General features: G+C 57.7%; 1 protein-coding gene across 2 annotated transcripts; it reads left to right on the top strand.

The window, feature by feature from the left end:
• The first annotated feature begins 1,084 nt into the window (after nt 1-1,084).
• GMFG (glia maturation factor gamma) lies at nt 1,085-9,200 on the top strand. 2 transcript variants are annotated; one of them, XM_038381826.2, is made up of 7 exons: nt 1,085-1,216; nt 2,987-3,083; nt 3,449-3,498; nt 7,272-7,321; nt 7,919-8,001; nt 8,461-8,534; nt 9,032-9,200. In XM_038381826.2, the coding sequence occupies exons 2-7, from the start codon at nt 3,026-3,028 to the stop codon at nt 9,101-9,103; spliced, it is 387 nt and encodes a 128-aa protein (XP_038237754.1). In that variant the 5' UTR covers nt 1,085-1,216; nt 2,987-3,025; the 3' UTR covers nt 9,104-9,200. The 2 variants fall into 2 exon arrangements, with proteins under 2 accessions (XP_038237754.1, XP_038237753.1); XM_038381825.2 differs by having other exon boundaries at nt 1,141-1,298.
• Nucleotides 9,201-15,257: the final 6,057 nt, after the last annotated feature.

Genomic DNA, 15,257 nt, shown 5'->3' with positions numbered 1-15,257 from the left:
GTTTTTTAAATCAATCAATCGGCCAACGTCTGGCCTTCCTCTGCCCTGGAGCCTGGGGGGGTGGGGGTGTCACATCTCCAAGCTTTTCTCTGTGACCATGAGGCCTAGACACTTACAGCTAGCGTCAGCGAGGAAATGGACCAACAGGGCTGTACCGGGTGGGTCACTAAATCCCGAGAGCCGTGGCAGTGGCAGCCCCCCAGAGCGGCGTGTGCTTTTGGCCTTTCCCCCGCCCCCCCGGTTAGCTTATGTCTCTTTGGAGGTGGCTGAAGCGCAGCTAAAATCCCTGACAAAATAACTTGTTGTTAACACAGAGGGAAGGCTGCCTGGAGTCATCTCGGGCCATCCAGAACACCGAGTTCAGCAAAACTCAAACCTCTCCAGGAAGCGCCGAGCTGCATTCATTTCAACCGTAAATGTCTAAACCCAGGAATTACAGAGCTAACCTGGTCTCGGTCTGTGTCATGCAGCGCCTGGCACGACGGGGCCCTGATCTCGGTCAGGGTCTGTGCAGCATCTGACACAACGGGGCCCGGGTCTCGGTTGGGGGGTCTGTGCAGCACCTGACACAACGGGGCCCGGGTCTCGGTCTGGATCTGTGCAGCACCTGGCGCAACGGGGCCCTGATCTCAGTCTGGGTCTGTGCAGCACCTGGCACAATCCCTGATCGCAGCCAGGGCCTCTAGTCTCTCCCATAACACACCTACAAGTTCGAACTGTGTGACTGGGTCCTAGGCTATGCCTGGTGCAATCCCCCTTTCAGTGGCAGGGGTGGCTGTCGGTGGTGGATTGACCACGTTGCCTTGGTGTAAAGGTGCGTGCAAGGCGCCGGGCACAGCGGAAGCCATGTGACCTGTGTGCATCTCGTGTGAAGCTGGCGGGGAGTGGTGGTGGCGGGGGGAGGTGGCCGTTGGGTCCGCTCATCCAAAACAGGATGTGGTGGCACACGGGGAGATCTGTGAGCGCCATGGGGCTGTGCCAGGCCCCCTCTGCCCTTTTACTTCCTAGTCGCCCTTTGTGCTGCCTTCCCCCCACCCTCCCGCCATCGTTCCCTTCCCCCTTTGGCCCCTGGAAGGCAAACCCCTTCCTCTTTCTACACATGGCCATACCTGCCCTGCCCTTCTCCACCCCCACACTTCCCCCTCTTCCCCCAGCAGATCAGTGCTGTCAGAGTGTCCCCGACGGAGGAACTGCTCTCTGAGCATCCTGTCACAAGGTCAGCGCCAGCCCAACTTGCAGCGAGGAAAGCCGAGAGTCAGGCTGCCCGGCGCGGGGAGGGCAGAGATCGCGGCAAAATGGTCAGCCCGAGCACTGCTTCCCGGCGAGGGGGTCAGGAAGGGAGGTGGGGGGGCGCCTTGGAGGCAGGGGGTTCCTTATGGAGCAGGTGTTGCGTGTCCCCACTCCCCAGCTCCCCTGCAAAGCTTGGATCCAGGATTCGGGGCGTGTTCGAATTGAGTCTTTCGCTCCAAGGGCCCCAGCCTGGCTGGGGTGGGGAGGCGGGCGGCCATGTGCCCGTGGATGGCAGCTCTGGGCCCCGCACCCTGCTGCAAGAGGGGTTTGCAAGCTCCGAGATTTCAGCGGTGCCCCATGGCACCAGCAATGTCTCTGGGGTGGTGGGTGGGAGGCACAGAAAAGGTACCTGTGCCCTGCGATGCCGGGCAGCAGCCTGTGGGTTGGGGGAACTGCCCACCGGACTCCTCTGGAGGAGGCAGCAGATCCGGAGCTTAGCACGGTGCCAGTATTTGATGGCTATCCCGGGTGCCCCCCACGACCCGGGGGTCAAAGGCGGTCGGGAAAACTGGCTGGATACAGGAGAGTTTCTTCACCTGTCGTCTGTGTATCAACCCATCCCCATCCCCACCCCTCTATGTGGGTGTGAGACTGTGTGTGTGACAATGGGTGTGAGTCTGTGTGTGACAATGAGTGTGTGTGAGACAATGGGAGGTGTGACAATGTGTGTGGGTGTAGGTGTGACAATGGCTCTGTGTGATAGTGGGTGTGAGTCTGTGTGTGACAATGGCTGTGTATGTGACACTGTGTGTGTGTGACAATGAGTATGTGTGTGACAATGTGTGTGGGTGTGACAATGGCTGGGTGTGACAATAGATGTGTGTGAAAATGGCTGTGTGTGTGACAATGAATGTGTGCATGTGAAAATGGTTGTGTGTGTGACAATGGGTGTGAGTCTCTCTGTGTGGACTGTATGTGTATGTGAGACAAGGGCTATATGTGTGACAATGGGTGTGAGTATCTGTGTGTGTGACAATGGCTGTGTGTGACAATGAGTGTGGGTGTGACAATGGCTGTGTGTGACAATAGCTGTGAGGGTGTGGGTGTGACAATGGGGCTGTGTGTGTGACAATGGGTGTGTGTGACAATGCGTGGGCATCTGTGTCTATGTGACAATGGGTGTGTGGGTGTTTGTGAGTCTGTGTGTGGGTGACAATGGGTGTGCCAGCAGAATGACATGTGTGAGATTGACCATGTGTGTGGGGGGTGGGTGGGAGGCGTGCGCGTGTGCACTTCTCAGCCGGTGGGTCTCAGCTGAACAGACCATGAAACATTTTGGGCCCACAACCATGATGGCTGCCCCCTCCCTTCCCCACCACGAGGGGGCAGCGACCTACATGCGCGTGAGCTCTCCCTTCCCTGTCCCCCAGGCGTGGCGCGTCCCCTGCAATGGGGCAGGGCTCGGCCAGAGCGGTGTACGCTTCACGATGGGCAGAAGGAGGCTGTTTCCTTGAAAACAACCCTGGGCTACTCCAGCCCTGGCCTGTCCCAGCAGGGGGCGCTGTGGGGTGCAGGGCAGGAACGCTGGCTGTGGGGCAGAGCTCCCAGTTTCAGCCAGCAGGGGGCGCTGTGGGGTGCAAGGCAGGAACGCTGGCTGTGGGGGACAGCTCCCCGCCCCTCCAGGTTGGGGCTGGGGGGGGGGTCCCGCAGGGAGCCAGGCTGCCCCAGCCCCCTCTCACGGCCAGTCTCTCTGCAGTCGGACTCCCTGGTCGTGTGCGACGTGGACCCTGCGCTCATGGAGAAGCTGAGGAAATTCCGCTTCCGGAAGGAAACCAACAACGCGGCCATCATCAGTGAGTGCCCCCGGGCCGGCTCCCTCCCCAGGGCCACGATCCCCGGCCCTTCTCCGGCTCCCTGACCCCCAACGTCGCTCGCCATGGTGGATCTTCCGCTCAGCCGGGGCCCTGGACAGCTGCTGGGGCCAGCTTCTCCCAGCAGGGGGCGCTGTGGGGCGCGGGGCAGAAGTGCTGGCTGTGCGGGGAGCCCCCGGCTACTCCAGCCCTGGCCTGTCCCAGCAGGGGGTGCTGTGGGGAGCAGGGCCGGAGCGCTGGCTGGGGATCGTTCAGAGTCCCGGAGGGGAAGGCCGCGCCGCTCGGGTACCTGCTGGCGGAGGTGGCCCCTGTGCAGATCGTGACCCTCGCTCTGTCTCTCTCCCCAGTGAAGATTGACAAGGAGCGGCAGCTAGTGGTGCTGGAGGAGGAATTCCAGGTGGGGATCTTTCACTCCCGTCTTCCAGCTACCTTTGGGAAGCCCAGTTAGGTTAAAGGCCCCGCGGGCAGCAGACCCGTGCCTAGCTCCTCCCAGATGCCGCTATGCTGCAGGGCTCCCACGACGCCAATGGGGCTAGAACCCAGCTCCCCTTGCTTCAAAACCCAGCCCCCTTGCCACTGGAGCTAGAGAAGCAACCTTGTAAGCACCATAGGGGAGTATGGGGTGCGGAGGTGGCAGTCTGATTGTCTCCACTAGAGGGCAGCGTTCTCAGGCACACACAGAGCAGGTGTCAATTGCTCCAGCAGGGGGCAGTGCACACACGCACATGTACACACACACACACAGAGCAGGTGTCAATTGCTCCAGCAGGGGGCAGTGCACACACGCACATGTACACACACACACACACACAGAGCAGGGGCCATCCCTTCCAGCAGGGGGCAGCACGGGCACACACACACACACACACACGCACACAGAGCAGGGGCCATCCCTTCCAGCAGGGGGCAGCACGGACACACACACACACACACACACAGCAGGGGTCATCCCTTCCAGCAGGGGGCAGCACGGACACAAACACACACACACACACACACACAGCAGGGGTCATCCCTTCCAGCAGGGGGCAGCAGGGACACACACACACACACGCACACAGAAGGGGTCATCCCCTCCAGCAGGGGGCGGCAGGGACAGACACACACATACACACACACACACAGAGCAGGTGTCAATTGCTCCAGCAGGGGGCAGTGCACACACACACGTACACACACACACACACAGAGCAGGGGTCATCCCTTCCAGCAGGGGGCAGCAGGGACACACACACACACACGCACACAGAAGGGGTCATCCCCTCCAGCAGGGGGCGGCAGGGACAGACACACACATACACACACACACACAGAGCAGGTGTCAATTGCTCCAGCAGGGGGCAGTGCACACACACACGTACACACACACACACACACACAGAGCAGGGGTCATCCCTTCCAGCAGGGGGCAGCAGGGACACACACACACACGCACACAGCAGGGGTCATCCCCTCCAGCAGGGGGCGGCAGGGACAGACACACACATACACACACACACACACACACACAGAGCAGGGGCACATGCAGAGCAGGTGCCAATTGCTCCAGCAGGGGGCAGCAGACACACAGCGAGCAGGGCTCATCCTTTCCAGCAGGGACAAGGACACAGGACACACTCACAGACACACAGAGCAGGTGCCCATTGCTCCAGCAGGGGGCATCGTGCGCACGCACACACACACACACACACACACACACTTTCACTCTCCCTGCATCTTGCCCTCTAAGGTTGAGTGCCCAGCCCTTGTGGGGGGGCGCGTGGCCCCGAAAGGAACCCTGCTCTCTTTCCAAACAGTGGTTTGTGTTCTGAGTTCCCCGGCCGGCTGCATGCGACGTTCTGGCAGCGCGTCGAGAACACACACGGGCAGGAGAAATAGAAATTGAATTTACCATCGAATGAAATAGCCCCGGGGAGGTGCCACGGCTCGCACCAGTCAGTTTCATACTTAATTCAATCCGAGCCTGCGGTTTTTACAACCTGAATGAAGCTGCCACAGTTTCCAGCTCGTTGCACTGGAACTAGGGATTGCTGCAGCGCTGAGGTCAAACGCACCGTGGAGATGACGAAGCCTGAGTTAGATCCCACCCCAAGAACTAAGACTGACCCAGAACCAACTGCATGGGCCCCGTTATCTAGGTGCTGTGTGTAAGAAACGCATAGAAAGTCCAGTCCCCAAAGCTCTCACTGTCTCTGGTGAGAGGGGAATGAAGGTCATTTTACACCGATGAGGGCAATATCTTCATCCTCACAGAAAGGGAAACTGAGGCACAGAGCAGGGCCATGACTCACAAAAGCCTGGTGTCCTGTGTTCCAGCACCCTGCTCATTAGACCATACTGCCTCTTGCCACCAGTTTCTCCCATTGGTTTCAAATCAGGTTCACTGTCTATATGACCCATTCTTCTCCCCTCGGCTGGCTGGTCTATATAAAAGGAAGCAACTTACTACTGCCGCCAGTTAGTGGAGTAAATTCTTTATTTAGAGATTCCAGGCCAGAAGGAACCATTGTGACCATCTAGTCTGACCCCCTGGATAACACAGGCCAGAGAACTTCCCCGGGATAATTCCTAGAGTAGAGCTTTAAGGGTCTTATGAAAGGAGACTTAAGGAGCTTGGCTTGTTTAGCCTAACTAAAAGAAGGTTGAGGGGAGATATGATTGCTCTCTATAAATATATCAGAGGGATAAATACAGGAGAGGGAGAGGAATTATTTAAGCTCAGCACCAATGTGGACACAAGAACAAATGGATATAAATTGGCCACCAGGAAGTTTAGACTTGAAATCAGACGAAGGTTTTTAACCATCAGAGGAGTGAAGTTTTGGAATAGCCTTCCAAGGGAAGCATTGGGGGCAAAAGATCTATCTGGTTTTAAGATTCTACTTGATAAGTTTATGGAGGAGATGGTATGATGGGATAATGGGATTTTTGGTAAGTAATTGATCTTTAAATATTCAGGGTAAATAGGACTAATCCCCTGAGATGGGATATTAGATGGATGGGATCTGAGTTACCCAGGAAAGAATTTTCTGTAGTATCTGGCTGGTGAATCTTGCCCATATGCTCAGGGTTTAGCTGATCGCCATATCTGGGGTCGGGAAGGAATTTTCCTCCAGGGCAGATTGGAGAGGCCCTGGAGGTTTTTCGCCTTCCTCTGTAGCGTGGGGCATGGTTGACTTGAGGGAGGCTTCTCTGCTCCTTGAAGTCTTTGAACCATGATTTAAGGACTTCAGTAGCTCAGACATGGGTGAGGTTTTTCATAGGAGTGGGTGGGTGAGATTCTGTGGCCTGCGTTGTGCAGGAGGTCGGACTAGATGATCAGAATGGTCCCTTCTGACCTTAGTATCTATGAATCTATGAAAACATCCTGTCTTGATGGAGAACGGTCTGTGATGGAGAATCCACCCCGACCCTGGATTCCCTTCCCTGTTAAACCTTTAAATCCGTGGCTCCATTTCCCTCAAGATTTTGCTCAATGGCTCTGATGCGCCTTTCAGACATGAGCTCAGCTGTTGATCCAGGACCTTGGTGTGTCTCTGGGGGAGCAGCACCACCCCAGAGTCTGTCTCCAGGTGGCAAAATGCCACAAAAGCAGTTCCTCAATGTTTTCCCTCGCCTCTGGGTCTGTGCCCTGGCAGCCGCAGGAGCCTCCCAGCTCCCTGCTGTTCTCGGCATTCAGCCCCTTTGGTCTTGCTGGCCTGTGTAAGGAGCGGCCCTTCCTGCCCTTCCGCTGGGCCACCCCTCCTACCGCTGCCCAGCTTGGGAGAGAACCCAGGAGTTCTGATTCCCAGGCCCCCCTGCTCTAACTGCTCGTCCCCACTCTCCTCCCAGAGCTGAGTGTGGAACCCCGGAGTCCTGATTCCCAGCACCCCCTGCTGATACCTGCAAGACTCCCCTCCCTTCCCAGAACTGGGGAAAGAACCCAGGAATTCTGGCTCCCAGGGCCTGCTCTGTTCTAACCAATTTGCCAGGCAGGGCAGGGAGTCAGAACTCCTGGGTTCCACATTTGGCTTCGCCACTGACTTGCTGGGCAACCTAGGTCAAGTCCCTGCCCTGTTCGGTGCCTCAGTTTCCCCATCCGTACAATGTGGGTGACGGGGAGCCTCCTTGTCCTCTTCCTCACTCTGCCACCCCCCTTAGTTGATGCAGCCTTTGGTGTCTCTCCCACAGGACATCTCTCCGGAGGAGCTGAAGAGCGAGCTGCCGGAGCGCCAGCCCCGATATCCTTCTGCTGTGGGGCGGGGAGGGGGCATCCGAGCCAGCTGGCGGGGCACGGGCCTTGCACATGGTGGCAGGATGCCAGCAGTATGCATGAGGGATGTGTGTGTGTGGGGGGGTTCCCCTGGGATCATCCTCGCCCCCGGGAGAGGAGGGGTGCTTGGGCTGTGGACAGGGGAAAGGATCCCTTGTCCCCAGCTTGAAGCAGATTTGAGATCAGAGGGGGCTGCAGGGAGCAGCCAGGGGATCAGAGCAGCAGGGGGTAGCACAGAAAGGGAGAGGAAAATTAGCCCCTCTTGTGGGGGGTTGTACCCCACAGCCCCCCTGCTTGTGGCTCTGCAGCACGGTGGGAGGCTGGGCAGGTGCCCCAGAGCTTCAGGCTTTGGGCCAACCCGCCCCGGGCCCCGCAGGGCTGAGGTCCTGGGAGATCCCAATGTGTCTGACAGCTGGCAGGGCTGACATGGGTGGGGGCAGCTCGGAGCAGGTATCGGGGGGGGGACCAGCCAGGAGGGTGAAGAGACGCAGAAGGATAGAGACAGGAGTGTTTCAGGGGTGGCCCAGCTCAGTCGAGAAGCAGCTGCCTCCTTGACTGGGGCTACCTTTGTGGTGTACAGTTATAAATACGTCCATGATGACGGGCGCATCTCCTACCCACTCTGCTTCATCTTCTCCAGCCCCGTCGGTGAGAACCAGGGGGAGCGGGGTCTAGTGGTTAGAGCAGGGGGGACTGGGAGCCAGGACTCTTGGGTTCTATCCTAGCTCTGGGAGGGGAGTGGGGTCTAGTGGTTAGAGCAGGGGAGGGCTGGGAGCCAGGAGTCCTGGGTTCTATCCCAGCTCTGGGAGGGGAGAGGTGTCTAGTGGTTAGAGCAGGGGAGGGCTGGGAGCCAGGAGTCCTGGGTTCTATCCCAGCTCTGGGAGGGGAGTGGGGTCTAGTGGTTAGGGCTGGGACAGGACTGGTAGCCAGGACTCCTGGGTTCTATTCCAGCTCTGGGAGGGGAGTGGGGTCTACTGGTTAGAGCAGGGGGGCTGGGAGTCAGGACTCCTGGGTTCAATCCCAGCTCTGGGAGGGGAGTGGGGTCTAGTGGTTAGAGCTGGGCACCAGGACTCCTGCGTTCTATCTCTGTTTCTCCTCATGGGGCAGGGTGTAAGCCGGAGCAGCAGATGATGTATGCTGGGAGCAAGAACAGGCTGGTGCAGGCAGCCGAGCTCACCAAGGTACAAGGGCAGTGATGCCCTTTCTGGCTCCTCCCATGGGCAGCGCTGGCACCCCATAGCCCCCTGCACCCCATAGCGCCCTCACACAAGCTGCCAGCCACATACCCATGCCGGGGGTGGGTGGGTTACCGAACACCTCCCCTCTGACCCACGTCGGAAGGGGCTATCACTCTCCCCTCCCCTGCACTCTGCTCTGCCTTGTCCCAGGGCTGGGGGGCTGCCCTAGGGCATTGGGGGTCTTATCGCTCCTTCTCACCCGGGGCCTCCCACTCATCTGGCGGGGACCTGCCCTCATACCTGGGACCTAGCCAGGACCATCGCTGGATTGACCAATAGATGGGATCCCCCAGCCCCTATAGCTGGGATCGGTACCCCCTCAAAGCTGGGATTTACTGCTCCCCCATTCAGCATCCACACCCCTGGATCGAGGCTCCTCTCTGGAGGACCCCGCCTTAACGCCCACCCCAGCTCCATCCACCTCTCCCCCCGCCCCTCAGGTGTTCGAGATCCGGACCACAGAGGACCTGACCGAGGAGTGGCTGCGGGAACGGCTGGCCTTCTTCCGCTAGGGGTGGGGGGTCGGAGATCCCCCCGACTCCACCAGGCCCGGGAAACCCCCCTCTCCCAGCAACTGGCAGGGAAGCAAATAAACCACTTGGGACCCAACCTGGGTGTCTGGTCCATGTTTGAGGTTTGTCCCTGCCTGAGGGGGCGTAACCCTGGCCCCACTAGTGTCGCCTGAGTCTGCCCCTCCCCCCATTACTGCCTGGGTCTGTCCCTGCTGGGGGGCTAATGCTACCACCCCTCACCTGCTCTCAGTTCTGCATTCCCCCCTCCCATGGCCTTGGCCTAGCAGAGATGCCCCCCGCCCTGTGCGGAGCTGTAGGGTGAGCCCTCAGGGCCCATCCCACTCATCCCCTCCTGCCTCCCCCGCCCCCCCCCCTTGCCAGGCCCTAGTCTCTATTTCATGTTGGCTGAGATGGGAAATCGGAGGTGAGCGTGAACCCCCCTTCTCGCCCCTGTGGAGGGTCCCTCCAGGATTGGGCTGGGTGGGTGGGGGAGCTCACCCGGCCTGTGCTCTGGGGGATACCCCCATTCTCCAGCCTGGCGCTGCATTCCAAGGGAGAGCGCCCCCTACTGAGCACCCCCAGCTACTCACAGGGCAGCCCCCCCAGCCTGCGTGAGCAGCATCCTGCTGGCTCTCCACAGCCAGGAGCGGGGATTTGCAGTTCTGGGCGGGGGGTTTCAGGGGGCAGCGGTGATTGGGGGACGGGGAGGAGATTGGCTAGTAGAGTGCTCGTCTCTGAGAGCAGGGTCTCACACACACACACACACACACACACACAGCAGGGCCCATCCCCCCCAGCAGGGGCAGTAGGGTCTCTCTCTCTCACACACACACACACACACACACACAGCAGGGCCCATCCCCCCCAGCAGGGGCAGCAGGGACACACTCACACACACACACAGAGCAGAGCTCAGCCCCTCCAGTAGGGGGCAGCAGGATCACACACACACACACACACACACACACACACACACACACACACAGAGCAGGGCTCGTTCCCTCCCAGCAGGGGGCAGCAGGGACACAAACACACACACACACATGCATGCACAACAGGGCCCACCTCCCCACCCCCCAGCAGGGACACAATGACACACACACACACACACACAGGGACACAGAGCAGGGCTCATTCCCTCCAGTCGGGGGCGGCAGAAACAAACATATATACACACGCTAGCACGCGTGCACACACAGAACTGGCTGATTGGTCTCAATATGTAACTGTAAACGGGGAATCGTCACTGAGCGGGTCTGTTTCCAGTGTGGGTTGTCAAGGCTGGTTCCCCACTCTGAGTGCACAAGGTGGGGGGCCACAAGGATTCTAAAAATTAATACTGGCCACTCCAGGCTTGTATTAAACTCCCAAGGTTAGGGCTTCTCTCTGACCTTGGATGGGTAGATGCTGCCACCACCCAAATGCAAAAAAACCCTTTGAACCCAGGAAGGCGCACTTGGGAATTCCTCCCTGTGGGGTACCCTCAAACCCTTTCATCCCCGCTCCGGGGAAGAGCTGAGAAAACAAAGGAAATCAGCTGTTGCCACCAGCTAATTAAACAACATGTGCACAAACCTCTTAGGACACAAAAACGCAATCCTGTTCTTAAAAAAAGGTAAATTTTATTAAAAAAACAAAAAGGAAGAAAATACATCTGGAACATAGGCTATTGCTAGATTTAAAAAAGAGCAAATATAATAATTAAGCATCAAGAATGGTTTTCTTGTGGTCCAGCTTAAAGGTTACAAGCAAAACAAAAGCACCTGGGGTTAGCATAGAGAAGTCCACAAGCCGTAAAGAAATAAAAGAGATAAACCTAATCACGTCTTCCTAGACATTCCCTGATCTGCTTACATATCTGGGGTTTCAGATAAGTAGGTTCAAGGTATGATTTGATGATTTTTCGTACTTGGTTTAAAGCTTCTTACAGCATTGCAGCTCTGTGTCTCCTCTCTCCGGAGAACAACAACACACAGACAAAGGGAAAGTTTTTTCCCAATTTTAAAAAGTTCTAGCCTTCCCATTGGCTCTTTCCGTCAGGTGCCCACTCCCTTCCTTTTACCTATGGGCTTTTTTTTACCCTTTTACAGGTAAAGCAAGTAGAGAACAGCTACTAACAGGGATTTTGGCTGGGGTCCATAAAAGGGAGCTATCCCCCCCTTCATTTATCACAGGGGCTCTGCGCTATTTCACCTTTTTATCCATGTAGAAGCTGTAACATTGTCATTGACGAAGTTGGCAGATGATGCAAAGATCGGGGTGAGGGAGTAAATACAAGGTAACATGTCACTGATTCAGCACGATCGGGATCACTTGGGAAACTGGGCACAAGCACCCGGCATGTGTTTGAGGATGGCTTGGGGTCAATAGAGACATCTAGGCACAAAGAATGAGCTAGATGGACAGGCTGGGGGACTCTCTCCTGGGAAGCCGTGACTCTGAAAAAGATTTGGGGGCCAGAGTGGATAATCAGCGGAACAGGAGCCCCCAGTGCGACGCCGGGACTGAAAGGGCCAATGCGATCCTGGGCTGTATAAACAGGGGAATCTCGCGTAGGAGCAGAGAGGTTCTTTCCCCTCTGTGTTTGGCCCTGGTGCGAACGCTGCTGGGATCCTGTGTCCAGTTCGTGTGCCCACCACTCAAGGAGGATGTGGATAAATTGGAGAGAGGTCAGAGAAGAGCCACGAGAAGGATCAGAGGATTAAAACCTGCCTGATAGTGACCAACTCCAAGAGCTACTTTACCAAAGAGAAGGTGACGGGGTGACTTGATCCCAAGCTACAAGCACCTCGGGATGTTTTCTGACCGGGAATATAAATCCAGAGTAAGGGCCCGATTCTGCTCTCAGTTGCACCAGAGTAACTCTCTTGAAGTCAATGGGGCCAGATCCCCAGCTGGTGTCAATTGGCCTTTGCTCCATTGACATGAGTCTGGCCTCATGCAGTTACTCCGGATTTACACCAGCATCAGAATCTGTCCTGCCTGCACTGCAGCCTTTTGGCCCTTGGGAAGGGGGAGGGGGCATCAGTACATGACACCCCCCCACACACACACAACAATGCCCCGTGTAACCCAGAAACTTCCATGGTGTTCCCCCTTGAAATAGAACAATGGCTCGGCTGGTTACCATGGCAACCAGCCCACGTCCGGCCTAGTTACAAGCCATGCCACATCCATCAATTGCCAGCCCCCCCTAGCCCCCCTAGGTCCCCTGGCCTGGTGCTCAGTGCCAAGGGCTGCTGGCCCAGGCAGGCAGGACAACTGATACCACTTGGCCCTGTTCCCCCCCACACACACCTTGGGCCCTGCTCCCTCCTGCCCCATCTCCAGCCCTCACCCTGGCTTCTGGGCTTAAGAATAATTAATTGGGAGGGGGCTCTGCACTGACTGGAGCTGGTATGAAGGAACAGGGCTATTTCCTGGGGCTGAAATCCATCCCTCTCCATCCATCCATCCCTCCATCCATCCTCTGTCCCCATCCATCCCTCCATCTATCCTCTATCCCTACCCATCCCTCCATCCATCCTCTGTCCCCATCCATCCCTCCATCCATCCTCCGTCCCCATCCGTCCCTCCATCCATCCTCTGTCCCCATCCATCCCTCAATCCATCCCTCCATCCATCCTCTGTCCCCATACACTACATCCATCCATCCATCCATCCATCTTCTTTTCTAATACACTCCATCCATCCCTCCATCCCTCCTCTGTCCCCATCCATCCCTCCATATCTCCATACATCCTCTGTCCATCCATCCCTCCATCCCTCCTCTTTTCTAATACACTCCATCCATGCATCCATCTCTCCATCCTTCCTCTGTCCCCATCCATCCCTCCATCTCTCCATCCATCCTCTATCCCCATTCATCCATCCATCACTCCATCTATTCTCTGTCCCCATCCATCCATCCATGCATCCATCCATCCATCCCCATACACAATATCCATCCCCATAAATTCACTCAATCCATCCATCCCCATACACACTATCTAATCTAATCCATCCCTTTACACACCCCTCTATCCCTCCATGGGCTCCCTGGTCTGATTTGGGGTGGCAGGGAGGAGAGGTACCAGGTGAGGGGAGCCCATAGGTCTGAGTGGGGGAGGGAAGGGGATACGGGGCCCCCAGCTCTGATTGGGAGCCTTCCCTCTGCACACTATGAAGACAGGCTCTGCCAGTCCTGCCCAGGTTGCCCCAGGGCGGTGCCGCTCGGCGCATCGCCCCGCTGACATGAGGACCTGCAGACACGCCCATGCGGGTATGAGGAGCCGCACTTTGAGGGATTAGGGTTGGGCAGCACCAGCTGGTGCCGCTGTCAGGAGGGCAGCACCTGTTGCTCCATGGGCAGGGGTCTCCGGCCAGGCCGGGGAGCTCGGCTGCACCGACGCTGGGGGCAGAGTGCCCCCTTCTGAGCCCTCTGCCCTGCTCCCCACAGCACAGTCCCCCCCCCCCAGCACTTCCGTGTAGTAAGATGCGGTCCTGAAACATACGTCCTTGTATCAGAGGCCCGGTACGAGACCTAAGGCCGGAGTTACAGTAACGGTCAAGACTTTGCTGATACAAAACAAAGTGAAGCAGTGAGCCAGAGGCAGGCCCTGCTCGCAGAATCTGCCATGAAGAAGGCGGATGCTGCAAAAACACACGTACCGAAAAGGTCCCGGGCACAAAGAGTGTAAACTCGTGACAGGATGGTGCCAGGACACACCGGCACGAGCACGTTCCACACAGATAACAGGGACGTGCTGAGCCATCGTAAAGACGGGGTCAAAAGGGTAATATGATGGATGGGGCCGTTCTGCTTGAACCAACATGTACAAGGTAATAGGCGGCGCCTTGACACGCAGAGGGGTTGTACCTCAATACGTCAGGAGTGAGGTGTAACTTGTTCGCACCTGTGTATAAGAACGCACCCCTGAGGGGTTGTCTTTGTCTGGCCTAGGGGGCAGTGGTAAATCCCGCCACTGACTGAGCCGGTCCACGGTCAGGGAGCAAATATGGTCCTAGCAGAACTGTAGACGCGTGATCTGGGGAGCTAGAGACTGTGTTTCGTTTGGCAATAAACCTGGCCGGGTGCCTTCGTACCTTATCAGAGCCTGTGGTCATTGGGGGTTCTCTTGGGGTCAGCTGTGCCTAGGGTGACCAGATGACAAGACTAAAATACACGGGACACACAGGCTCACGGTTCCCATCCCACTGGGGGAAGGGGGATACATGGCCTGAGGAAGCAGCAGGGTGGGGGGCACATGGCTCCGGCCCCCACCACAAGCACACGGCCCCGGCCCCCGCCCGGGGGAATGGTTCCCACCCACTGGGAAGCACCTGGCAGGTTCCTCTGGCTCCTAGGGTCAGCAGCAGCCAACGGGGTCTCTACTCCACGTGCTGCGCCTGCCACAAGCACTGGCTCCAGCTGCCCTTGGCTGGAAGCTGTGGGGGTATGACTCACTTGGGGGGCGTGAGTCATACGCAGCGCCCCAGGTACAGGGGCAGCTGGGGGGAGTCTGCACCCTGTCCGCATCTGCAGCTCCCATTGGCCGTGATGGAGCCAGCGCTTGTGGTAGGTGCTGCACGCAGGGACAACCCCCCCGCCCCGGCCACCCCTGTGCCTAGGGGCCGCAGGGTCCCGCTGCCACTGTTTCCTGGGAGCCGCCCCTAATGAGCATCGCCGGGACCCCAGGTGAGCGTTCGTCAGTGTACTCCTCCAGCCCCGAGCCAAAATATCGGGACAAATGGCGTCCCCACCGTACATTGGTCGGGACGCGGGACAAACAACTAAATATCGAGACAGTCCCGATTTTATCGGGACATCGGGTCACCGTAGCTGTGTGTCAGCGATCTGTGCAGAGCCCGGGCAGCATGCGGAGGGAACAGACGGACCCAGCCGACTGTTATCAACATTGGACAGAGCAGAGCACCACACCGGCGATGTCTGACGACATTCAGCATTGGGGGGCATCACTGACTTTGGGGACAGAGCCCCCCCATAGAGCCCCCCACCCTGCTCCCTGAAGCACAGCGCCCCCTAGTGCCACATTAGGGCATTGGGGTCAGCATTGATTGCAAGAGAAGCGCGCCCCCTTCTGAGCATCCCCCCACCTTGCTTCCCTCAGAACAGCACCCCCTAGCGGTGTGCTCGGGCACGGCAATCAGCGCG

The sequence above is a fragment of the Dermochelys coriacea genome, chromosome 23 (genome assembly GCF_009764565.3).
Source record: "Dermochelys coriacea isolate rDerCor1 chromosome 23, rDerCor1.pri.v4, whole genome shotgun sequence".
NCBI classification, from domain to species: Eukaryota; Metazoa; Chordata; order Testudines; family Dermochelyidae; genus Dermochelys; species Dermochelys coriacea.
Note: the sequence above shows the minus strand (reverse complement) of the source record. Positions and strands in the feature narration are given on the sequence as shown.

What these genes read in the sequence shown, in the direction of transcription:
- GMFG (XM_038381825.2), top strand. An exon ending in TGCTGGAGGAGGAATTCCAG is followed by an intron (nt 3,499 to 7,271) that starts GTGGGGATCTTT and finishes TCTCTCCCACAG; the next exon opens with GACATCTCTCCGGAGGAGCT. An exon ending in CATCTTCTCCAGCCCCGTCG is followed by an intron (nt 8,002 to 8,460) that starts GTGAGAACCAGG and finishes CTCATGGGGCAG; the next exon opens with GGTGTAAGCCGGAGCAGCAG.